We start from the raw sequence: 26,011 nt of genomic DNA, 5'->3' as shown, positions 1-26,011 counted from the left end.
GCCTTATCTTCCTTATATTAATTGCTTTAAAAAGCTGGGCACTCCCACATTCACACAGTTCTGGTTCAGAGCCCACCCAGTCTGGCTTTGTGCACAAAATGAGTAGTAACTAATTGTGGTAACTGTGTGATGCTGTTCTCACTTCAGTGCTCCTTGACTTACAGTGCTGGGATGTACCTAGCAGGCTTCCCTTTGCAGTGTGTCTGATTCAGGAAGCTTGTCTTCCAGTCCTACAGAAACTTAGTTACACTGGTTTTATCTCAAATTAGTATCTAAGACTAAGCAGTGCTCCTGATATAACCACTGTTGATATCCTGCTTAGGTTACCCTGAAAACTTACTATAGATACCTAAAGTGACCTAAAGTTGACACAAGTGTTGGCCCCATTGAAGCCCTTGGATGTGAGGGCCTTGTGGCTCTTCATGTTCAGATATATCACTCCTGCTGACTGAGAGATTTGCTTACACTTTGCTTATTCACTTGCAACATTTACTGAAATAGTAACACTACAAAGCTGGAAATAAAACCGGTGTTTTGACAAGCTGTGTTTGTGTCAAAGAAGCAGTTATATGTAATGTAGCCTGGTCTTTGTTTTAATTTGCTATTTAATTAGCAGAAAGGGGTGGCCTGAAGGGGGTTCCAGTTCTGTAGCTGGGAGTGAAATCCAGAAGCTGTCTTACAAAGGCTTGCATAAAAGGAGTAGCTAAGATGTTAAAAAGCATTATTGTTCTGCAGTACAGTTGAATTTATCATTTCATTTATCCATTTTAGTTGTCAGTAGCTTTTACTTTATACTGTCAGTATGAAAGTAAGAACTGGTTAGCTAAAATTTAGCCAAACAATTGTTTTCAGGCAGAAAGATGATCATCATCCTGTTCTTTTAGACTAGCTGATCTGTCTAAAAGGTTGAAATCAAAGCTATCCTGAAAGCATTTTGAAGTGTTTGTATTTAGCCATTCCTTTACACTGTCTGAAATGAAAGAATTTTCTTTTCATGTTTTCTGAAACATCTATACTGCTGCACTGTCAGACCTATTGATAGCATTGTGTGTTCTTTCTTTTCCAGCAAATTGATGGAGAAGCATTTCTGCTAATGACCCAATCAGACATAGTCAAAATAATGAGCATTAAACTGGGACCAGCCCTAAAAATCTTTAATTCCATTCTGATGTTCAAAGCTGCAGAGAAAAACTCACACAATGAACTTTGAAGAGAATGGAAATGTGTACGAGTCAGCTTTCTCCAGTGGAGCTCATGTTTTATTCAAAGCACAAAAACTTGCTAGAACTATTGAGTAAGGGCTCTCAGAAAGGAAGAAACGTATGTTCCGAACTGGTGAACTGTTTATATTCTCCTGAAGCCAGTACCCATTTGAATCCTTCTGGGAACTGTTCAAGCTTTTGAGAAGGTACTGTGTAACAACCGAGTCAGCTAGTCTTATTTACCAAACTAATGGCGCTAGTTCTCCAATGATGGTTAGGATCCCTAACTTTCTCTGGACATCAAGAAGACCTTCATGAATTATTTATGCTGTATTATATAAGGGAATGTTAATATTTTATAAGAATTCTTGAATTTACTTCATGTACCCATTTTACTTTTCAGAAGCTTTTACTTCATACTATAAAATAAAAACTGAATAGCCAAAAGTTAGGCTACAGGTAGCCAGATGAGACTGTTATGGCTAATACCTATGTGTGCCATAGTTTAAAAATGAAACACGATGTTACATACGTGACACTTTATGCTACAGCATATAACTTTACAGATTATAAAAATGTCCGTTTGCTTGTAAGAAGACAAACCTTGTTGGGGTTGAAATTATAATGCTTTTTTGATAACTGAATGTTTTTACTTTTGCACGATTACAAAAATGTTATGTGAGTTTTTCCACCAGCATCTTTAATGTATTTTACCAAAATATCAGTATAGAGAAGGCTGCAACTGAAAAATAAACTTTGACTTCATAGAAGACTTTTCGTTAATGCTGCACAATAGAGTCGAAGCCTTTCACATGGGAACCTAATACAGTCCTTCAGCACATCAAGGAAAATACATATATTTTGAGGTAAGGACATTAGCAAAAAAGAAAATGGATTCATTCATGTCTGCACGTGCCAGTGTCCAGTGTAGTTACCACAACAGTGGAGAGAAAACCAGGGTGCCAAAGGTAGGACTGCTACTCTGGCTTCATATTTAACATAAGTTTGTTTTCCCAATGGTGAAGAATTATTTCACCCACTACTTCCTAGTTGGAAAGTCTGATTATAAACAAATAAGGCATAGGGGGAAAGATAAAGCATGGAGGAAAAGGATACTTGAACACATATGGTGCATCAGCACATTCTAGGTGTAAAATGCATGCATTTCACTGGGTCATAAGCAGGCTGCAAATGCCTTCAGCAAGTACTTAGGTGAGGCAACCTTCCTTCTTGGAGGATTATTATAACGATTTGTCAGGGAAAGTTGTTGCACTTGGTATATATAAGTAAGCTGTAAACCAGATGCACTTTAAATGGGAGAAAGCCTAGGTATGTGTGTACTGAGGACTGGTCCAGAATACTACTTTTGCAAGAAAGAGAAGAGTTAGATCAGGAATTTGGCAGCCCTCTTAGTGCTGTGGTGGGCAGTTGCTCAGCCTTTAGAGCTGAGAACAAACAGCATTTCTGTTGCACAGAGCTGGGAGAATTTTGCATCTTCCCACAGATTTTGCCTGGCTGTTCGTTGGCTGGAGTTCCTTAAGATTTCAAGAACACTCTGTGCCCTTTCCAGATCATGTAAGTGACTGGTACCTGCCATAATAGGAGGTAAAACAGGGTCAGTATGAAGTAAGTTGCATTGCTCTGTTCATTTCCTTCCATAGCATTGCATAATTAATATTTTTTACATTTTGTTCAATATTTGTACATTCAAATTGCACTCTTATTGTACTACAATACAAATAAAACCTGAACTGGAGCTGTCTGTTACGTGTGTGTGCCCAGGATTTTCAGATGAACCCAGCTGTACCCAAGTAATTACTCACTGTAGCTCAATGTGGCTATGAGTTAAAAAAGGAACTTAGCTACTGCTATCTGCCCTCCCCCTAAACACTTAACTCCTAAGGCTCACAGGCCATTTGTGGACCTGGACCCAGTCACTGGCAGCACCTGAAGTTGCCCGTGCAGATCAGTCAGATGCCACATTCTTCTCTTTCCTTCTGTCCTTCCATATAGTTTGTTTTCCTTCACCCTCTGTGTCTCTCTTGTGAGCCAGCTCTGTAGCCTGCAGTGAGAACCAGTGAAGTGGTTTGCTGCTCAACAGATCATTTGGAGGTGTTAGCAGCTCACTGAATTTTTATATACTTACTTACAAAGTACCGTGGTTTAAGAAATGGGTTTGAGTTAGTACTGTTCACGAAAATTAGAATAAACCTCACTTACGTGGTACAGAGACCAACCTTCTATTCATACAGCTATCACAATAGTGAGGACATGCATAATCCTTACTTTTGTATCCAATGCAATGAAGGAGCAGAGTGTAACCACCTCTGTTACAAAAACTATACCGGACAAATTTACTTAGAAACTAAAACCACTCAGGACACCTACTGAATCTTTGAAACGGCTGTTGGTATTGATTTGTATGTTGTGTTGGAGGTAGCCCAGCTGTCACACAGGTAAAAGTTGTCCCCTGATTTCCATGGAGCCACATGAAAAATACTAAGACTTCAGTAAGAGAGCCTGGCCATCAGATGCAGTGAGCTCCCCTTACCCTGGAGGATCTCCCAGTATAGTATCTGCATTGGAGTCACCCCTGCACAGCTGAGCTTTAACGAGACAGCTGTGGTCTTCCAGGCTGTGCGTTTGAGTGTTTAAAGAATGATGGTGACCACAAACACTGCTTTGCCTGCACAGACATTTTTAGAACGCGTAGGAGATTGGTAGAATGCAGTGTTTTAATAAAAATCCATTTTGACTTCTAATTTCATGCAATGAGTTGTGTTTGAGGGCTGTTGCTACTTGTCCATCACTAGGTGTTTGTCCAAAGCCATGCACTGTCAGGCAGTAGCCCCTGGGATTTCCAGACATGCAGGAGTTAGGAGGAGTGTATTAGGGAGAAAAGGAGGCTGTGGAAGAAGAGAGGAGAGGACTTCCGCTCTGTGTGGGCAGACATAGTCACCATGTGGAGAAGGCCAATTTGTTCTGGGGAACAAATTCAGGAAAATGAAGCATTCTCTCCCTGGCGCCAAGGCTGTGGTTACAAACACACGTGGCAGCATCCCAGATAAGTCATTCTTGCTACTTTGAGAACTCATCTTAGAATCCTTATTTAGCAAATTCAGGATTAATGTAAGAATAAAAAGGTTATATGCATGGAGAGGATACTAGAAACATATCTTCCTGCAAACTAAAAATCAGGCCCACCATTTTAAAATACAAAAATTATTATAGTAGGCTTTTAGTGATGACAGTATAATGAAATGATGGTAAAAAGGAAATCTTTAATTTGTGCCACTTCAAAACATTAACTGTATTAGCATCTGAAGCAGTGAAATGCTCACATTCGCTCACAGTGTGGTTTTTAACATTCTGAGGGTCAAAATATTATCTGAATTTGTCAAATGCTCCATATGGAAAAATAATACATGACACATGCAGTAGTCTAGAAAATTTTATTATCTCTAATGCTCTAGACTGCTCTCGAATTTCCATTTAAAATAATGAAAATGCTTAGGTTTAAATTGTTGTAAAAAGCAGCTAGTACAGTTAAAAGAAAAAGGTGTTATTAAACGTAACTGTTATAAATATACACACACTTTCACCAGAAAGAATGGCACTGATTTATCTTCGCGACAGAGGGATTTATTTTGACAAAATAAATTTGTCGAATGTTTCTGAGGGGAGTGTTGTGTACACCATCAGATACTGGGATAGTTGGGTGCCTCCAGCTCTCTCTTTACCTGGGTGAACTGGGATGCTGGGCTTCTCACCTCAAAGACCAGGGACTCCAGGAAGTTCAGTGTCCTGTGGATTCTCTTTGGGCATGGGATATCGAACACACGAAATGCGGCCACCAGCGCTGCCAGGGCCATGGTGCAGTCATCGAGCTGGGCTAGCTCTTCTCTTTCTATATACAGCACAAACTCACATGAATTCACGTGGAAAGGATTTTTTACTTCCAATACTGGTGTCACTGCCTTTACCTAAATTTAAAAAAAGGAGATTTCAAATGATGCCACAGCATCGCTTTGATGGATAGGTCAGAGAATTAACTAACACTAACAACACTTTTAAATTTAGCTAGTATTTCTATGGATATTTCCCATCTACCCAAAAGACAGACTAACGTCAACCTTTTCCAGGAACTAAGCTGAGCAACCAGAAGGCCAAGTGATGCACCCAGGCAGCTGATACAAGGAAGAGAGACCAAGCCTGCTGTGCTCTGTCTCCTACCTCCTCATTCACAGCAGCAAACAGACTGGAATCATCTCCAAAGACATCTGGCAGGAGTAGACATGCAGCAGTCATTTTCATATCTGTCAAAGGCAAGGATTTCTACTAAATTACAAATGCAAACATTCTAGCACCACAGTATGGCCTGGAAAAGCAGATTGCTGCCTGTATAACAGCAGCTCAGCAGTGGAACTGTTCAGTCCATTTTGAGGAGTAGCTTGTACCACAGTGAAGATTTGGGCACCTCAGCTGGCAAAGGGTATTCAAATAATTCATGGCACTGCTACTCGGCATTACAATTAAATTTTGCTCACAATAAGTAAGTAGGCCTTTGGGTTGCTTCTGTTGGAGTTTGCAAGCTAAGTAGACCTGCACACCCCATCCGTGCCCAGACTCTTCTCTCCCTAATAAAGCAGGCATTTCTGGGGAGTCCTGGTGCCAGAGGACTCCACTTTGAAGGTTGTGGTACGAGCTGGTGCTGCAGGACCTCCTGGGACATCGTATGTGCTACCCTCTGGTTCAGCTGTTACTGACTGTAACATCTTTCTTGCAGGTCAGGCTTCTGGTGCCATGCGTTTTCACTGAACCTGCCTTGTCAGGCATTTATTACCTAGGTGCTAGGTCAAGTTGTTTGTGGTAGAAAAACAGGAAAGTAACGGCCTTGAGACTTTACTAAGATGTTGAGTTAAAACTTTGTATAAGAAAAGGGGAAATTACTTACATCCATAACTTTCTGAGGCCAAAGCTATGAGTAGAAAGTCTATAAACGCTTTCTGGATTAGGCTGCCTGCTGACACTTTTTTATCTATCATGAGCTGCTGAGTACTCATGGTTTTAAGCTTAAAGAAAACCCCAGTATTTTAACCTAATCTGCTGGCTTAAAAAATGGCCTGGTAATAAAAGGAGTGAAACTGCTATAGGAAACACATGTATTCATACTGTGTCACTTTTGATTTGACATCCTGGCATTATGCCTGTGCGATAGAAAATTACAGTCTAAGGAGCACTTCTCACAGAGCTAAGCTCAAGCATAAGCACTGACACCTGCAGTTTGGGAAGAACAGTGATTTCGAGTAACTGCTTCAGAGGTTTTGCCCTTGCAGAACTGTGCTGCCTGGGCTTCTCAGACTGAAAGATGTTGTGTGGCAGCGGATGCTTACTCCCTCACAGCCAGGAAGTTGAACACTTTGAGGTTCCTGGACCTCTTTGCATGACTGTGGTACCTGCTCACCAGAGGTACCAGTTTGTGCACTTACTCCTGCAATGTGTCTGCAGAGATGAGGCACTTGAGACACAGTGGTAATTATTAGTTTTATTTCACTGGGATGAAGAGTTCACCCATAGAAACAGTAACTCTCTTTTTAAAAGAAATGATCTCTTTTTATGAGACTATTTCTAAACCAGAAAATTTGTTTTCTGTGTGTATTTTTAGAAAATAATAAGCACTCCTTTACATATCCAGAAATACATAACTGCTCATCTAGCTATACTTATCCTGCAGTCTTTCATTCAATTAAAAGTTTCAATACCTGACTTAATTTTCTTAGTAATTCATTAGCTTTTATTCTTAATGCTTTCGCATCACTGTGTATTTTTTTCAGGCAACTGTGACATTTTTAATATGTTTTTGCAGTAAAATTGGAGCTAGTTTAGTTACATAAGTAAGAACAATTAGCTACAACAGAACTCTAATATTCAGAGCATAGAAGATTTGTACTGACATTTCAGAATGTCTTGCTCTGTGTGACGCTTCAGATTTTCTTGCAGCATAACGTTAATTGGATTGTTCCTCACCGCATACAAAGATAATATGTTTTCTGAATAAATCTCCAAAATCTCAACTGTTTTCTTATAAATGTCCATGTGTGTGAGAAGCTGGAACTCCCTAAAGAGCTAAAAGAGAAACAAGTATTTGGTATTATTGCAGTCCTGGGAACTGAAAACAGCATAACATGCGCACTTTGAAGGCAGGATAAAACTAGCTCAGTAAAAAAAAATTATAAATCAGGGGGATGGTTTAATTTCTTTTCAAAGCAAGGAAGAAATACATCAAGTAACACCAACATACTGCATTTAACACAGGACTGGTGAATCTTTCAAAGTGGTGTTAACAGCAAAATGTGAGTTAGGTTAAAGAGAACAATGTTGGATACTTCACTGGAAACATGCAGTAAAACACATGCCTATGGTTATATCACACCTATAACATGCAATGCAGTGTCATTATTAAAAATAGCTATTACCTGATAAGGGCATCTTAAGAAAGGAAATAGTCTAAGAATGTCTTTTAAAGGTGCCTTATCACTGATCATCTTTCTCCGCATTTCAATTGTCACATTCATTCTGTTATCCACTTCTTTCCAGTTCCTCTGAGTTTTCAGATATTCTTGCTTAAGCCATTTAATGTGTACATCCATTGCACTGCCTTCAAGATGAACTGGTTCTTCCTATCAACAAATGAAGGACAGAATTCTGACAAATCACAGTTTTTATCTGATGTAGCTTGTGTGATTTGAGTGTAGTCATAGTGTAGAAACTCCCAGCAGAAAGTACCTGTAGTATTGTTTCAGTACCAGCTCTGTGGACTTGCCTTCATGTTCTAATAGTTAAATGAAGATCTGTTTTCATATCATACTATAGATATCAGCCAACTCTCCCAAGCTTAAATTACGTATTTGAGGATATTAGTGAAATTCCTAAGCCTGTGTCTGGTTTGTCTAATTGAAGAAATAGTATTTTCTTCTTACTCACACAGGTCCTAAAAGCAGGACAACAAACTTCCACATTTACGCCACTGAAGTATTTACCTCCAAGGAGATCAACTGAACTCAGGTAACTCTTAATGGAAAACATGACTGAGTAGTTTGACTGTTATTTTGTACTTGAAGATTGTTAACAATCTTCTTCAAAATTACTATTATTGCCCATGCTTTAATTCCAAACCCAGTAATTTATAAGAACAGGAGTGGCTATCCAAAGGAGTGTATCAGTGGCAGTAGCCTGGAGCTGTTAAGTTTCTATCAAAGGATGCAGTGAATTTGCTCACTGAAACAAGCTTGAGATGATGTACAGATACACTGTTGGTACAGCTACTGCTCCCAGGCTGCATTTACCCTGGCTTTTCCCATATGAATTAACACTGATGCGGCTGTTGTATCTGTCAGTGGTGGCCTGTGGGTCAATGACAGCAGGAGTTGAAACACTTCATCCTGTTCCCCAGAACATTTAAGACACAGAGCTAAGAAACATACAACATCCAAAACTACTTCACAGTGCTTTGTACATGCGATTAGACTTTCCAGTTTAATTAACATCTTTTCTTAAATTGTGCATATGTCATTCCAAGAATGGTTGCACAACGTACACAATTAGAATACCTGTCTCCCTCCCAGTATATATCTGTGGATTTCAATAACCATAGGGATCACTGAAGAAAATAAACCCTACATGCAAGACAGGTATCTACTGTGACCCCACAGGCACTCCCCTGGTGCACGCTAGGCTGCTGTATTAGCACAGTCTGCACTCTTTCTAATAGAGGACTTTAATCTGGATTGGATTACAAGAGTAATATTTGTTCATGACTAATTTGAGTAGGCATTCCTACCCTCCTCCTCATTGCACAGGAACAGAGGTGGTGGGTCAGATGATTTAAGTCCCATACCCTCCTCTACCTGGCTGAGTACTGGGAAAAAGAGTTGTAGAATCATAGAACAGTTAGGGTTGGAAGGGACCATAAGATCATCTAGTTCTAAGCAACCCTACCATGGGCAGGGATGCCTCGCACCAAACCAGGTTGCCCATCTCTGTCCAACCTGGCCTTGAACACTGCTAGGGATGGAGCATTTACCACTTCTTTGGGCAGCCTGTTCCAGTGCCTCACCACCCTCACAGTAAAGAACTTCTGCCTTATATCTAACCTGAACTTTCCCTGTTTAAGTTTGAACCCGTTACCCCTTGCCCTGTCACTACAGTCCCCAATGGGGAGTCGCTCTCCAGCATCCTTGTAGCCGCTCTTCAGATACTAGAAGGCTGCTATGAGGTCTCCACGCAGCCTTCTCTTCTCCAGGCTGAACAGCCCCAACTTTCTCAGCCTGTCTTCATATGGGAGGTGCTCCAGTCCCCTGATCATCCTCGTGGCCCTCCTCTGGACTTGTTCCAGCAGTTCCATGTCCTTTTTACGTTGAGGACACCAGAACTGCACACAATACTCCAAGTGAGGTCTCGCAAGAGCAGAGTAGAGGGGCAGGATCACCTCTTTCGACCTGCTGGTCACGCTCCTTTTGATGCAGCCCAGGATACGGTTGGCTTTCTGGGCTGCGAGCGCACACTGAAGCTGGCTCATGTTCATTTTCTCATCAACCAACACCCCCAAGTCCTTCTACACAGGGCTGCTCTGAATCTCTTCTCTGCCCAACCTGTAGCTGTGCCTGGGATTGCACCGACCCAGGTGTAGGATCTTGCACTTGGCATAGTTAAACTTCATAAGGTTGGCATCAGCCCACCTCACAAGCAGGTCCCTCTGGATGGCATCCCTTCCCTCCAGCATATCAGCTGAACCACACAGCTTGGTGTACTCGGCAAACTTGCTGAGGGCGCACTCAATCCCACTGTCCCTGTCGGTGACAAAGATGTTAAACAAGACCAGTCCCAACACTGATCCCTGGGGACACCACCCATTACTGGTCTCCAATTGGACATTGAGCCATTAGTCACAACTCTTTGTGTGCGGCCATCCAGCCAGTTCTTTATCCACCGAGTGGTCCATCCATCAAATTGATATCTCTCCAATTTAGAGAGAAGGATGTCGTGTGGGACAGTGTCGAACACTTTACACAAGTCCAGGTAGATGACGTCAGCTGCTCTACCCCTGTCCATCAGTTCTGTAGCCCCATCATAGAAGGCCACCAAATTGGTCAGGCAGGATTTCCCCTTAGTGAAGCCACGCCGGTTGTCACCAACCACCTCGTTGTTTTTCATATGCCTTAGCATGGTTTCCAAAAGCATCTGCTCCACCATGTATAAGGTAAGGTTGTGTATCTAGTGGCACCTCCCCTGAGTTCTGTGAAGACTACTGAAAGGGAGTTTGTGGACTCCCAAGGGTTATGGCTTTAGATATAGTAGCCTTCAGTACGTTTTTTCGTTCCATTATTTTTCCCAGTCACTTTTCCAACTCTCATAAAATCATACATCCTGCATTATATTCAGTGGTTTAACTATGCACTGTCGGAAAATATTTTATTTTTTTCTTGCTGCTTCTGCCTTCTAATTGTCATTCTGGATTCAAAACCTATCCACCATCTTCTTGCCACTGTAGTATAGATATGTTATATCCTGTCTTCAGCCACCTCTTTTCCAGCCAAGACTGTCCTAAGCTATTAAATCATTCCATATAGAAAACCCTGTCCAAACTTCCAGTTATCCTTGTTACTGTCTTTGCATATCCTGTAATTTCACTACAGCCCTTAGCTAGTTGAGATGTTGCAACACCACAGGTGCATCCAGTTTAAGAACATGCTCCCTTTTGTTTCTTTCTTACATAGTTCTGAGCATTCAATATACATTTCTGTACTGCTACTTAGCATTGTGCCAAGTTTTCTTTGGCATAATATAAAAATATCATTTGTGAATAGGAAGAATAAGCTCAGAGCCCATCACTGTAAATGTTGTTAGGACTGCGTTTTCTCTTTGTGCCTTAGTTTTCATCTAACACTCTCAAATTTTATGTTGTTTCTTTGCCTTGTCACTCAGTAGCATGGGGTCCTTCTGCAGTTCTTCAGACAGTCTTCTGTTGTTACTACCCTTGTTAGCATCATCCAGTGTGGTCAGCCAACTATCCTCCTTTATCCACACCATTTAGAAATATATGGAACTGCATTAATAATTTTTCTGCTGTAAAAAAAAAAAAAAAGCTACTTCTGCCTAGCCTTCTTTGTTCTAATTTATTCATGCAAGGACCTTCTTGCTTACCTTTTTGCTTATCCTTCAGATTATATCCTCTAAGAGTCTTTGAAATGCAGGTGGTGAAATCTCCTCTGAAGTTAAAGTAAATTCTATCAGTTGGATTTCCTGTGTTCTCAGGGTTGTTGAATACTTCAAAGAATGAATGAATTTACGAAGAATTACTTCTTTTCACTGAAACTTTGTTGATTCCTTCCCAATGTGTTCATCTCTTGGGTCCGCATTACAGTTCTTGCCAATTTGGCCAGTAAAGACAGTAGCTTTCTTGGTCGATATGGTCCTTACCAACTGTGAATATCATTCTAGTATTCATACATCTCCAAGTCAGCTGTTCAGCTGTTCCTTAACCTGCTAACTTGCTCTAAGTTGGATGGACTGGCTCTAGCTTCAGTATGACCACTGCACAACACCAAGGGCTGGTTCACTCCTGTCAGTCTCAAGATGCTCATGCTTTCTCACACATATGCACAGATGGTTGGGTTTTTTAATTACCCTTGTGTTTTTCACTCCAGGCAAAAGCTAGTTTGAAGTCTCTGACTCCAAAGAGCTGTTATTACTGCTCTGGGTCTGCTTCCAAGCCTCCTGCCCATAGAGCAGAAGCTTCTTCAGCCACCTGCTTTGGCTCATTTCCAGAGGGGCCATCACCTTCAGTGCCTCGCTTGCGGAGGCAGGAAAGCAAAACAAACTCAATCTGGTGTGCTGTAACCACAGACAAACCAACTGGGTTGCTTAGAAACAAACACCAAGAACAAGTTATGACCTTTACTCCAGCTAATTTCTATCCCCCTTGTCAAGGCAAACACAGCTCAAGCTCGCAATGTAGTCAGCTCTGTCTTTGAGAGCTAGTTTAGCTAGTGATATTATTAATTATCTAAATGAGACTATTTGACATTTTTGTAAGCATCAGTGGCAAGCTACCCATAGAAATACAGCAGTAGTATAAGGAAGAATTGCTGTCAAACTTATCTACTAGGAAAAAAATAATGATGTAATGGAAGGCCAGACTTCATTGTGTAAATCATCCATTACATATAAGTAACACAAGCAGAAATCAGTGTTAGAATTGGTTTTCTTGCAGTGTTCAGCCTGCTTAGAGCCATGAACATTTCTGAACTGTAAGCGCTTTAACATAGCTTGTTTAAGCTAGTAGTCTGTGTAATAGGTGTATATTTCCAGCCATAAAACACATCTTAAAAATTCAGGCAAGTAACAGAGCTCCAGAAATGTCCCAAATCCCTTGTAGCATTGTTTGGATATCAATTAATGACAGCTTTCTACTGGCCTTAGTAGGTATTGCTGTTTCAGAGATTACTTCCTGTTTATTAAAGTGTAGTGGAAACATAACAAGTGAAGTTAATGTACTTTGAGGATGGGCAATGATGTGTATGATGTAAAATACTTGGGGTGTTGTAAAACAACGCTGCATGCAGTGAAAGAGCAGTTGAAAACCCAATTCTAGGGTTGGCATTAGCAACCAAAGTTGCTATGATTTGATCTTGACTATACATGATGGCTTTAATACAGTGACAGAGTGTGCTTTATATATCTAATCACTTCATTTTGTCCCTGGACAGTTTCATTCCTACTGGGGAATACAAAAAACATACTGTAGTATATGGTGCTATGCAAATACAGATCAGCTGATAATTGGGAGGATAGATTTACTGCATCATTGCATATTTCTAATTCCAGCTGATTTAATGCAAGTGATCCATGTTTATCAGTAAAGAACAGAACACAGCAATAAGACCTCACTGGTACATCAGGTCAAATGGCAGTGGCTCTCTTTAGCAGAACCACTGTGGAATTAGAGAACAGTGACTTTAGATGTTTATGGACGAGTAGCTGTTTTCAGTCAACCTAGCTGAAAAGGGCAAAAGCATTCTGATTTATGTTCATTATTTCTAAGCATAGTTTTATTGAAATACAATCTGAAGGTTTTTGATGGAGCAGGAAAGTTTGGCATCACTTGAATTCTACACAAACTATTTCTGACCTCAGGATTTATTAGATTCTAACATCAAAAAAGGTTATGCTTTTGTTGAAAAATTACAAAAGACTATGCTTGCAGCAGAATGCGTTTGGTAACTTGCTTCAAAACTCAATTCCCATTATATTCAGACCTTCTTCCTATTTTGCAAATTTGCCTTTTTTCTAGTAAAGTGCAGTGAACTGATATGAACTCAGCCACACCTAAATGCAGGAATCACTTAAAATGTTTTAACTTCTTCCTTTCAGCTTTTCATTTGTGAGCAAGTTAATTTTTAAGGTAAATGGAAAGGTAACCAAGAGTTGGCTTTCTTTTGCAGGAAAGAAGTTATCTCAGTGGGCCACCATTTTGCAAAGAATCGGGGTTTGGAAAGTTGGTTACTGAACCATTATATCAGCCTATCACACGCTAATTTAGAGAGGACTCTAGATCCTCTCCACTTTAACCATCAAAGTGAGAAAGCTAATTAAAGCACAGCAATATATCAGTAGAATTCTGACAGTAAGGTTAAAGCTCAATTATTAGCTCAATTATTTCAGTACTCAGAAAAGCAAGCCTATCTAGACCAAAGCCAGAAGCTCCTGTCTCCATGTCTGAAGAAAAGAAGCCAAAGCTAACAATTCAGCATATATGCAGGACACAACTTAAAAAAAAAAAGCCGCTTTAAATGAGAATCCTTCGTTCTTCAGGTCACCAACCTCCAGTGTTAATTGGTGATCTTTAATTATTTCTGTATATAGATTTTCATCTTACTTAGCAACATACTAACCTCGTTTTCAATGTAAAGAATTTCCTTTCTTTTTAAATCATAAAAGTTCCATTTATTTTAAAAATATCTTTCCGGAACAAATGAGTATTTACCTCAATGCTTTTAAAAAACAAGCTGCCTTTATGTCACAAGCTTATGAGAAATAAAGAATAGAGAAAAAGGTCAAAGGGATGCAGAAAGAGAGTGAATGAGGTAAGCAAGCAGAGGATATCCAGTACTTGCATGGCAGTGTAACCTAGACCTTGCCTGCGGGATGGTCCTAGAAGGACTCTTAGCCCTTCTGTTGGATTCACACACAAGAAGTGACAGCAACAGGGAGCCCATCCCAGAGTGCCCATGCCCACAAGCTCCCTGAACCTGTTGGCGTCTCGGATATCTGTGACTAAAGCCACTGGATCTAGAAGCCACATGAGCTGTAGGGCTCTTTGCCCACACTCCAGCTGCCTTTCCCTAGTGACCCCCAATTGATATGCACAGTTCTACTTGGCCATATAAGAAATAGGTTGTGTTAAGATGCTCACATTAAAGCAGGAAAGCATACATACAAAAAACAATTTCTTTTCACCAAAAACTCAAAAAACCCCCTCCAAATCCCTCATGCCTCTCATCTCCTGAAGCAAGAGGCTCATTAGTCATTGGGTCAGAGACAGGTTTTTAAATAAATGCCAAATTCCTTAATGTCTTTTTGATGGATCTTGATTTTTCCCGTATGATACGAGATTACATTACCATATCTTGTAAAAAGACCAACGTAGAGGGACATTTTTATGAGTCAGTGCCACAACCAAGGAAGTGAAACTGCTATGTGTCTTTGTGGGGAGGAAGGGAGCAATTCTTATGAATGATATGTATCTCCAAGGTCTAAGCTTTCAGTTACTGTTTAAAGCCAGCATCATAAATCCTTAAAGTCATTAGTGTCAGTAACAAAGTAACGTGACTGCCTAAACACAGTGATGGAAGCTGCTCTCGTGAGGACAGCAGGAACCTCTTCTCTTTACAAGGGTTTACAGCAGTTTCTGAATGGTAAATGTAGCCTACCCACTGCTATTAACAAAGATCAAGATCTCTTTTTTTGAAGAATGCCAACAGCACCTACTGGTTCCTCAGTTTGAGAGACTGAATTCGGATAGGACCAGCAGAGTTAAAGGGATGGATATAAGGACACTGCACTGCATGCTGTTGGTCTCTTCACTGCCAACCATGGATTCAGGTTCCTCACCTGGGATGCTTTGGGACTGTTTCTTTGATGAAATTCCTTTGGATGGAGACTAATCTGCTTGCTGGAACGGTCAGAAACCATGTGATGGTAGTGAGAACCATCTCCTGCAACAGCAGTGTCACATAGACAGGTTCAGTGGTGCTGGCACTGAATGGGAGCTCCTTTTACACCATCCTTCGGGACTGCGTTGCTGATGGGTAGCAGTGTTGGTACAGATGTTGTATTGCCTTTCATTATTACTGCTCTTGTCAGCTCCCAGCAGCAGCTAATTATATTTCATTTGAAAAAACATTTTAGGTTTTTCTTGCTAGATGCTGATGTATATGCCAAGTTCTGTTATTGCTTACAACACTGCTGCTGCTAACACTTCTTGATTGCTGAGTCTACACCTGCATCAGAGTTAGCATCAATGTTCAAGGTACTTATGCAAGAAAACCTGAAGTAGCAGTTTCAGTGTCCTCTATCTGCCTAAACAAGGAACATGATGCTTGAATACTCGCACTGAGAGTATAGTGGGACCCTTGTTTCCTTGTTTGGAATAATCTTTTCCATTAATTGGGTTTTGTAACTTCTTCAGGATGAGAAACAGCCTTCACAGGTAGTTAAGTAAGCATAATGTGAATCTTGTATCTTGATTTTTGAATTCTGAAAATTGTGTCTTACTGTTTTGTCTGGAATACATAAAGGCACAAGGCATCTTAAAAACACAGTGTACAGAACAGTTTTTATTACCACTATTGTGAGGGACAGCCCTTTTTGCCTGGTGACTTTCAGGTTCATCATAATGACATTTAGTTTTCTGAACACTGAAGCATTTTAGATCAGGATAAATGCTCAAACCAGGTATGATTTGCTAAAAAAAAAAAAAAAAACCCAGACCCTGAAACCAAACAAAATGCTGCAGACTGATCTGGAGCAAGTGAATCTGAATCTGAAAAGCAGGCAGTAAGCTGGTCACTGCTCAGGACCCAGCTTCTTGTCCCATAGGGTAGAAGAGAACTGAGAAGGCATCGCAACTGTGCCACCTCTCATATCCAAACACTGGACACAGACAGGTGAAGCAACATGGGCAGACTGCTTTCATGCAAAATTGACCATGTAACCTTCTGCAGGATCCACACTGTCTTGTACTCAAATTAGATGTTTAATTAAAGCAGGCTCTGCTTTAGTTACATATACTTACCTTTTTGTGCCAGGCAGACTCTCAGAGCTAGATTACATGCTAATGCTAACTGCAAACTTTCAAGACCACGTAAGTCAGTTTATATCTGATCACATTTACCTTCTGATTTGTAAGCTACCGAATACACAATGTAAGCAAAATGGGTGAAATCTTGTTTCCTCTAGTAAGGGACAACCTGTATCTCACTTTTCAAGACTAAAAAAATTCCAAAACTTGAAGTTCTGAAAGGGACGATTTGCTCTTTGATCACCACCACTGTGATGACCAAGCTAGCATTTGAGCCACAGGCTTTCATCAGATGGAAGCCAATCACCAGCTCTAACCACTCTTCCATCTCCATCACCTTTTGCCTTTTGATAATCCTCTGGCCAAAGATGTACACCAAGAGTCTCTTATCTTCCTGTTGCTTTCTTGGCTACCTCAAGTCTAGGGCCCCTCCTGTTACAACTGGCAAGAGATGGTTTCTCTCATAGCCTAAAGGACCAGGAGCCCAGTAATTCCATAAAGATGCCATTTTGATGTTAAAAAAAAAAAGAATAAAGTCAGTCAGAACAAGCCACTGGATGACCGACTTTGAAGTAACCCCACTGCGGCTGTGGAGGGGAGACTGGCTTGCCTTATTCATTTTTGTGGTTTGATCATCCCTCTCATGGAAAGTACCTTCCATTTGCAGATGAATGTCATTAAGATTACAAAGCACCCTGCCCTGGATTACTGCAGTTCCAGGATATTTGTCTGATTGGAAAATGACCGAGAAGGATTGCCACCTCATAGCCAGAAAATTTGTTAATTAAGAAGGCTTTCCTTATTTTCAAGTTGGAAATATCCCTCAGACATGGAGGCTCATATTAATGTCCAAACTTTTTCCAGTGGTGGCTCAACTAGGGAGCATCATTTTAAACGAAACATCCTTCAGTGACAGACACCTCCAGCATGGGTTTATGTGCTTACTTACCATTATTTTGCAGCCCTGCACTTGCTCAAGACCTTTGTTGTGATGCTAGCACTCTAAAATGAGTATACTCTTCAGCCTTGCTCGAGTATAATGCTCTGTAACAAGGAACACATCAGCAGACGTTTTAAAGAAACTGGGGAAAATGCCAGATGCTACATCTGGAAGCAATGCCCAACAAGGGAAACGAAGTAACACTCATGCTGTGTTTAGAGCAGGAATGCCTGCTGGCTGGTAATGGGGTTGGTTAGGCCAAGGGGCAGACATCATCTGTGGCTCTGAGCATATCCCAGAACACCATAGGAAGCATGTCTTGGCAAGCAACTGGGTTTTTTTGCATGATGAAATAGAAAGTGCAGTTAAGGATTTCATCAGTAGTAAGAACTTTACTACTCTTGTTAAATGAAACCAAATACCAGGTATATCAGTGAGGCATTTCTTGCTAGTAAATAATCTTTTTATCAGTTTGATAACATTAACAATCCAAGATTATACTGACACAAAACACATTTGACGGAGTTATGTCTTATGACTGTTCAGAAACTAAAGCTCAGTATAGAAGTCAGCTGTGTGGCTGGTAAGTAGGTCATCTGTTGGGAACAGATGTGCTCTTTCATCTGCACTGCTTGCCAGTTGGCTTTAGCTTATAATGCCCTAAATGTTCTACTCTGCCAGCTAAGAGGGAATGTGATGGCACAAAGGGGTTAAGAATCCTTCACTGATGATTCTCCAAAGGTTTCCTTAACCTGGAATTCATTTCCCACGCTTTCACCTTAAATAATCATGATGCATTGACTTCTAGTCCACAGAAGACTGATCTGTTCTTCCAGACTTGGAAAAGGAATGAAGGCAAGGGAATCTGTCTAATGATAATTTGAGAATCATTTAGCTCGGAGAAGAGAAGACTGAGGGGTGACCTCATCAATGTTTACAAATATGTAAAGGGTAGGTGTCAGGATGATGGAGCTAGGCTTTTTTCAGTGATATCCAGTGACAGGACAAGAGGCAATGGGTGTAAACTGGAGCATAGGAGGTTCCATGTGAATATCAGGAAAAACTTTTTTACTGTGAGTGTGACAGAGCACTGGAACAGGTTGCCCAGGGGGGTTGTGGAGTCTCCTACATTGGAGATATTCAAGGCCCGCCTGGACAAGTTCCTGTGTGATGTACTGTAGGTTACCCTGCTCTTGCAGGGGGGTTGGACTGGATGATCTTTTGAGGTCCCTTCCAACCCTTGGGATTCTGGGATTCTGTGATTTGGTTCTGTCTGTGGTATCCGCTATACAGGAAAAATCATGATACAGGAGAGAAAGGAAGAGTTGACACCTCCCGTATGAAGACAGGCTGAGAAAGTTGGGGCTGTTCAGCCTGGAGAAGAGAAGGCTGCGTGGAGACCCCATAGCAGCCTTCCAGTATCTGAAGGGGCCCTACAGGGATGCTGGGGAGGTACTCTTCATTAGGGATTGTAGTGACAGAACAAGGGGTAACGGGTTAAAACTTAAACAGGGGAAGTTTAGATTGGATATAAGGAGGAAATTCTTTCCTGTTAGGGTGGTGAGACACTGTAATGGGTTGCCCAGCAAGGCTGTGAATGTTCCATCCCTGGCGGTGTTCAAGGCCAGGTTGGATGAAGCCTTGGGTGGGATGGTTTAGTGTGAGGTGTCCCTGCCCATGGCAGGGGGGTTGGAACTAGATGATCTTAAGGTCCTTTCCAACCCTAACTATTCTATGATCCTATGATTGGGGTACTCAGCATCCTCTTGCTCCCTTCCAGTTTAACCGTTGATTACAACATTAACAGTAGCAGAAAATGATCTTTCTTTAGAAGAAATTGATCATACTTTCTTCTTCAATTTCTAAAGCAAACAAGGAATGACCAGTGATGGCCTTGAACAATGCAGTTAAAATAGTGATGATTCCAGACACAGTGTAATGCAGTTACACCTTCTCCATAGAAAAATTAAGTTGAGCATATAGTCCCTACAAGGTCACTGCAAAGCTCTTCTCAACTACCTGATGTGACAAAAGAGACCCACCCCTTTTCAAGCATTAGCGAATAAAGGATGGCCAACTCTTGATGCATACAGAAACCCAGGAAATTATCATTTCTCCTTTACTGCATGCAAGGCTGTTTATTGTTTTGTACCCAAATTAAAGGTTTCTTACTTCACACATTCTGCAAACCTTTCAATTAAAGCAGGCAAAAAGAGGGAAGTGTTTATTCCTGCACACATTAACCAAAAGAGGATAAATAGAAAATACTGTAGCTCAAAAACAACAAAACAAAGATACAAAACAAAACACACACACAAGAAAAAAAACAAAACACAACACAGCAAAACCCAACAAAACCTCAAAAAAAACACCCCAAACAACCCACCACCCCAAAGAAAACCCAATGAAAAACCAAACCCAAACATGTATGTGCATTTTGGATAGAAAATTGCAAATGCCTTTGAACACAAGGGCAATATATGGAGAAATGCATCCAGTAAACCACTCTTGCTCCCCTAAATATCATGTGTCTGACTAAAGAGCAGAGTGGACATGTGTCAAGTAAAGTCAAATATCTGCTTACCTATCATCTTTATTACATTCTTACAACTGTTTAAGTTTTACCACATTTTAACTGCAGCACAGGGAAGTGTGGGGAGTGCTGGTAAAGCATAACTAGAACCTTAATGTATTTATGAAAGTGTACAGATTAATTAGAATGCTTCAAACACTTACTGGACAGTGATAAGTCTTCAAATTCTCTAACTAAAGGGAGATACAGCAACTGCACATATAAGCATCCCTATTTATATCACACATCAACACAAACAGTTTTTATATAACAGTGCAATGTGAAAGTAGTATATAGCCATTTGCTGCCAGTTCAAAAATCACTTTGCATTCTTTTTTGTACAGTGGTTTCAGCTCTTAGACATGGGCCTCTATTGTTTTTCACTAATTGGAGGTGTGTAACCTAAAGCAAACTGCATTTAAAAACCCCAGAATTTTCTGTCCAATTGGAAAGAACTCTAAATGACAACGACTCTGCAAGGCATTCCATACTAGGTTTAGCTCCACTGTTCATACTTGGTTCTCCAGAAATGGAAAAAAATGTCAAGGGCCTGGCTATAGGACGAACTCAATGCAAAATGTGTTTAAATATGATGAGATCACTTTGCTCTCCCCTTTAATGGCACATGGCCTTGCTGTAAGCAGACGAGCTGGAAGACACAGCACTCAGTTAAGCACCAAAACCAAAAACCTTACCTCTACCTGCACCTGGACATTGTCAGGTTTGTTTTCAGCAAATGAACATTTCCTGGTCTGTCCTCTCCTGTGGCCAAATTTGCATTTATTCCTCAGGACTTGCTCATCATCTTCAATGGGTCTCCGCACATACTTGAAACGATCCTTAAGGGCCCGTTTCCACAGCAACTGCATGGGGAAAAAATATTATGTCATTACCAGTATCTTTCCAAAATTTGCCCCTTTCCTAAAACAGGTCACTTTGTTTTATCTAATTCTACTTTGTAAAAAAGCATTTTCCACTAAGCAGAAAAAGACTCTATAAGGTGGCATCAGCATATTGTGGCTTCAGGACTGAAGGAAACACAAGCACCTGCAGTATATGGCTATGGCAACTAAACAGCCAGGCTACTGGTACCACCCTAGTTTTTCAAGGATCATGGCAATTGAACCTAAGGGCTAGAATTATCCAATATAATCAGGTCTGTCTGTAAAACTGCAGTTTGCTTTCTTTTTGTCAGCTCTTTCTTTGGGATGCTCCATTCATGGTAACAGGTCATGAAACTACACAGTGAATCGGATCGGCTTTTTTTGAGTGGATTATTTTTTCTCTCCTCTGACAGCATCTGCCTGGTTGTGCAGTTGTACGATTATTATATACAACACAAGGGAGTGGGAAAGACACAGGGGGATGCTCCTGTTTGCAGAGAGCCTACAGTTGCACTGGATCAAGTGTATTATTAAACAGAACTCAAAATTTCTGAATTAAAAGGATTGTTTAAGTAGGTCTTAGTGTTTGTGAGACTCCTCAAGACATATAAATTGCAATTTAAAGGCAGTTTTGCACTGCAAGTAGATGCAGACCCTGTTTAATGAAGCCATTCATTACTCCCTGGCAGCCAAAGATGGAGTTTATGTGGTCCCACTGCTTCTATCACACTTGTTTCCTTTTTTACTTGGGTACTGAAAATCTACTTCTGAAAACTGAATGGACAGCAACTTCCTTATGCATCCTTATGGAGAGACACCTATTTCCCTGCAGGTCCTGGCTGGGCATCCTGTGGTGGGACCCAGCTTTGCTAACTACCAACACATGGAGAAGAAATTACAAAGCAATGACTGTTAAACATGTCTGCATGCAAAACAGGCAATTGTGAATATTGGAAATGTTTTATCAGTTCCTCAAAAGCAACTGCTTATTCCAGTCATTGAGGGGTTTTCAAAAGTCAGAGCGAACAAAAATTAGTCAGGGAAGTGACTTCAAACAACAGGACATGGCAAGAGATATTCAAACAGCTGTTACCTCATTTTCTAAAATCAACTCCCATACTATGCTCACTTAGCACTACACTCAAGCCTGTACAGACATAACTGAAACAAATATAAACAGACGAAGGATTACCGCAGATTTCTTGCCAATATTGTGACCTTACTAATAAAGGTCACACTATTTTCAGGGTTAATTTAGGTGCAAACCAGAATTCAGTAAAAGAAGACTAAGAAGTAGTGTCTTTCTTTGCAGTGAGTCTGACATGCCTGCCTTTCTCACCCACAGGATATGGTTAGGAGGGTTTCTTAACAGACAGTGGTGAAGGCAGCATGAACATGTCTTTCTCAAGCTGAACATACTGCGCACACCTCCCTGCGGCACTAGCTGACTTACAGGCCTTCAATCCTAAAAAGAAGACCTCTATTAATGGTAAAAAATGACAGTGGAAAAGCTCCAAGGACAAAACTCCTGTAGCATCTAATTTGGCTCTTCTTGAGCAGACCTGGGCCAGCCAGGGCCCTTCCGGGGGGGATGCTTTCTACCACCCACCAATGAGCCCTTATAGAAGTATCCTCTCACGGCCAGTCACACCTGAACATCCAAGCACTGGAAAGAAAACAAATCTGCCTGCATTTCTAGTATGTAAATTCCAGACTTTGGATTCTGCCAGAACAGGAGTCATGACATCACCATCCTGAACACAAGGAAAAAGAGCCACTGTTTCCAAAAGCAGTAAGGTGACAACACGCCTTGAAAATCCAGCTTGCTGTCTGCCTGAACCATTAAGGTTCCAAAATATGTTTACAGTTCTGTCCTATGCATTTACATTTTGATGTAAATACCCCAAAATGACAATGCCTAGCAACATTTATTTGGATCATTGTTATTTTAAAGTTGTTAAGAAGCAGGCAGGCAAAAACCTTAGCTTAATGCTTCTCTGAAGTGGTCAACAGATGTTAAAATATTTTAAAACATGATCATCCCAGAATATACCAGCAGCTGACAATTTAAATATCCCCTTAGTTGGGTTTTACGTAGTTTCTTTCTTTTGAAAAACTTTTGTTTGGCTAGAAGACATTTTTGCTTATTCTTCCATATGACAGAATATGCTGACACCTATACAGAGCTTTAAATATCCCTCAAAGTTCAAAACATTCATCTGTTTCATCCTCTCGCCCTCAGATAAAGAGTTCTAACTAAATCTATTTCTGTACTAGGATTCTCATAAGATTAGACAAGTCCCTTCTCACATACCTATGTCATGAATGAGACTGTGAGCACATACATTTATGAGGTCATCCTAGTGGGTAATGTGTCTTCTAAAAAAGATGCCTTTGTAACCGTTTTTTAGCTGATAACTTTATTTTCTGTTAATTACACACACACACTCAAAAAGCCCCCAAACAAACCACCCCAGGAAGGTTTACAATGCTTGTAAGGGAGCAGAAGGATTAGTCTGTGTCTATCTGACATAGGAGGGAAAGGATTACACGCAGATTAAAAGCAGTAATTTACTAGTGAATAATCATTTTGCGTGCAGCAGTTACATAAATAAGGCATGTCAGTCAGCACAGGCATCCCGGGCTTCACCAGTGTCACGGCACCCCTTGGCAGCCCCAGCCTCAAGGGAGCTGCTTACGCAATGCCCGCTGGCAAGCCGTGCGGGTGGGAGAGCCCTCCCTTTTCCTTCCTAATGTAACATAAACTCTTTAAACCGCACAATTTTCAACATGTTGTCTGAAATGAAACGAAATAAGGGCAGTGACTCTTTCCAAATGGTTGGTTGTAACCCTTGTAAAAAGGATAAATACAAATAGAATAGTATCTTGAGAGTGGTCAATTATTATATTTTATTAGTATTTTATTTTTCTCATATACTTTCAATGTACTATTAAAAATTGTTGTAATGTCTAATTATTATAAATAAACAAGTTTAAGGCACTCAAAACCTCTCAATAAGCAATATTTCACATCTTACAAGACCTGTGAATCAATCCTGTTATCAGGACAGGAGAGCCACAGGTCTCAAAGTCCCGTGCAAGCCTGGGGCAATTTTAAAAGAAAAGCCTACAAAACCTTCTCTTTTTTCAGCTGACTCTTTTCTGAGAAAAGATGAAGGAATGGTGGTTAGCCAATTTGGCTGCTGTTGTTCATTTGTTTCTTAAAAGCATATGAATTCAGTTTGACTGCAAGCCTCATGATAAGTAGCTCTGGAAAAGTTGTAGGGTTTGTTTTAAGCCATTTTTCTTGTAACACACAACTATCTCTGATCAAGAAAAAATAAGTATTTATAGCCTTTATGATCATGAAGGAAGAACAAAATGTCTAACAGTATGGCAAATAAAAATAGCAATTCATTCTCACCCCCTCCTCTAAACTTAAGTATACAGACATACACCTTTTTTCATACCTCAACCAAGGCAACAGAGAAGGGCCAACTTAGAAGCATTAGACTAGCAATATTGAGAAGTGCTAATTCCAGCTTCCTTGCTTACTTACGGTGGTTTCTTCCAGATACGCTTTCTAGTAAGCATGAGAGAAATATCAAAATATAAAGAACAACAACTCTGAAGTCTCTGCCCCATCACATAACTTCTGCCAGCACCAGTTCTGGGATCGATCTGGAAAATGATGAGCCCTTACAACAGGGGAGTTATAAGCAGTTTCACCCCCTCTATGGTCCTGCTGCAATTAAAGCCCTCTGAAAGCCTGGCTTAAAAATATATTTTAAAAGTTAAAGGCTGTTAAAAGGTCTTTGGACCTGACCTGAATGTCATTCCAGCTCCCCTTCCCAAAGGGAGACAGATGAAGCCTTAGCATGACCTAGGACTGTGGCCAAGGACCCTCACTGGTATATTCAGACAGGCATCCTGATTGAAAATAAGGGTGGACTGTTGCTCTCCCATTCTTCTGTTCCCTTTCTCCTCTCTTAGATGTGCTTGTTTTCTTTAGTCCCTTCCCTCCTACAATGCCTGGACTCAGGGGAAAACTAGAATAGCCACCCCTTAATCCTCCCATTTTTTTGTTTTATTTTCAAAATTATTTATTTGGCTTTCTGCAGTAACTGCACACAAGAGATATATCTATATACATTTAAAGCTAACAATCTCCACTGAGTCTCGCAAGCTTTTACAGGATGCTATAAAAGAATCACATGGCAAAGCAATGATGTGAAGTCAAAAGGTGAATACTGTCCTCTGAGACCACAGATATGTACCAGAGTTCACAAGAGTGAAAATATGTAGTTCAGATTTAAGTCATCTCCTTCCACTGCTTTCTCTTCTGTCCCCACTGAGATCACAACCAGTGTTTTTAAATAATTATTTTTCTTTTAAATTAGGCCTAGATTCCAGACATACTTACAAGTGGTATTACTACACACTGTAGCTAGATATCTAACACACAAGCAATCATAGCAAACTGCGAGAGCCTCAGTCATGTTAGTCCTCGTGCAATTTCCTAAAGACTCAGCTTCTTTGTTGACAAACAAAAATAAGTCACATTTACTTGAATTTATCCTTTGGGAAAAATCAATCCAGGAAAAAAAAGGTACCCAACAAGCAAACAGGGGCTTCATGTGCAGGTCTGCATGATCTCACAGTGGCCTTGAGGAATGGCTATAACTGGCTTAATTTTTAATAAAAATCATGACAGAAGAATGTAATATTCCAAACATATTAAAGTGAAGCTTACACCTCGGAATAGAGCCAGTATGTAAGAAATCAATATTGATTTCCACTGATGTAGGTAATTTTTTTTTTGATTGATTATGTGGAAAAAAACCCAAACAAATAAATAGAAAAACCCAAACAAACGAAACCTGTATTTCCCAAGACGAAGTACTCTTTACAATACTTACAAAGCCATTCCCATTTTCATCAAGGAAGGGGTATGCCTGCAGCAGAGCATTGACAACAATGTTATATTGCTGACTGTTCGGATACCTGGGCAAACAAGACAGAGATGTAAAAGGAACAGTTGGTATTCTAGAC

At 40.5% G+C, this 26,011-nt stretch overlaps 2 protein-coding genes across 9 annotated transcripts in view; one reads left to right on the top strand and one right to left on the bottom strand.

Moving 5' to 3' along the window:
• The window catches only part of L3MBTL3 (L3MBTL histone methyl-lysine binding protein 3), an 81,987-nt gene extending 79,023 nt beyond the window's left edge, over positions 1-2,964 (top strand). For all 8 annotated transcript variants that reach the window (XM_065680903.1, XM_065680902.1, XM_065680900.1 and 5 more), the window contains one exon: positions 1,067-2,964. In XM_065680903.1, coding sequence (XP_065536975.1) covers positions 1,067-1,210 — 144 coding nt within the window. In that variant the 3' untranslated portion in view covers positions 1,211-2,964. The remainder of the gene's footprint in view (positions 1-1,066) is intronic.
• A 1,857-nt stretch (positions 2,965-4,821) lies between these two features.
• SAMD3 (sterile alpha motif domain containing 3) overlaps positions 4,822-26,011 on the bottom strand; it is a 35,944-nt gene continuing 14,754 nt past the window's right edge. The window contains exons 5-10 of the mRNA XM_065680896.1: positions 25,879-25,963; positions 20,771-20,938; positions 7,679-7,882; positions 7,157-7,328; positions 5,436-5,518; positions 4,822-5,185 (exon numbers count right to left, since the gene is read on the bottom strand). Of these exons, the coding sequence (XP_065536968.1) occupies positions 4,901-5,185; positions 5,436-5,518; positions 7,157-7,328; positions 7,679-7,882; positions 20,771-20,938; positions 25,879-25,963 (997 nt within the window). The 3' untranslated portion in view covers positions 4,822-4,900. The remainder of the gene's footprint in view (positions 5,186-5,435; positions 5,519-7,156; positions 7,329-7,678; positions 7,883-20,770; positions 20,939-25,878; positions 25,964-26,011) is intronic.

Source organism: Lathamus discolor, chromosome 5 (genome assembly GCF_037157495.1).
Source record: "Lathamus discolor isolate bLatDis1 chromosome 5, bLatDis1.hap1, whole genome shotgun sequence".
In the NCBI taxonomy this organism is placed as follows: domain Eukaryota; kingdom Metazoa; phylum Chordata; class Aves; order Psittaciformes; family Psittacidae; genus Lathamus; species Lathamus discolor.
Note: the sequence above shows the minus strand (reverse complement) of the source record. Positions and strands in the feature narration are given on the sequence as shown.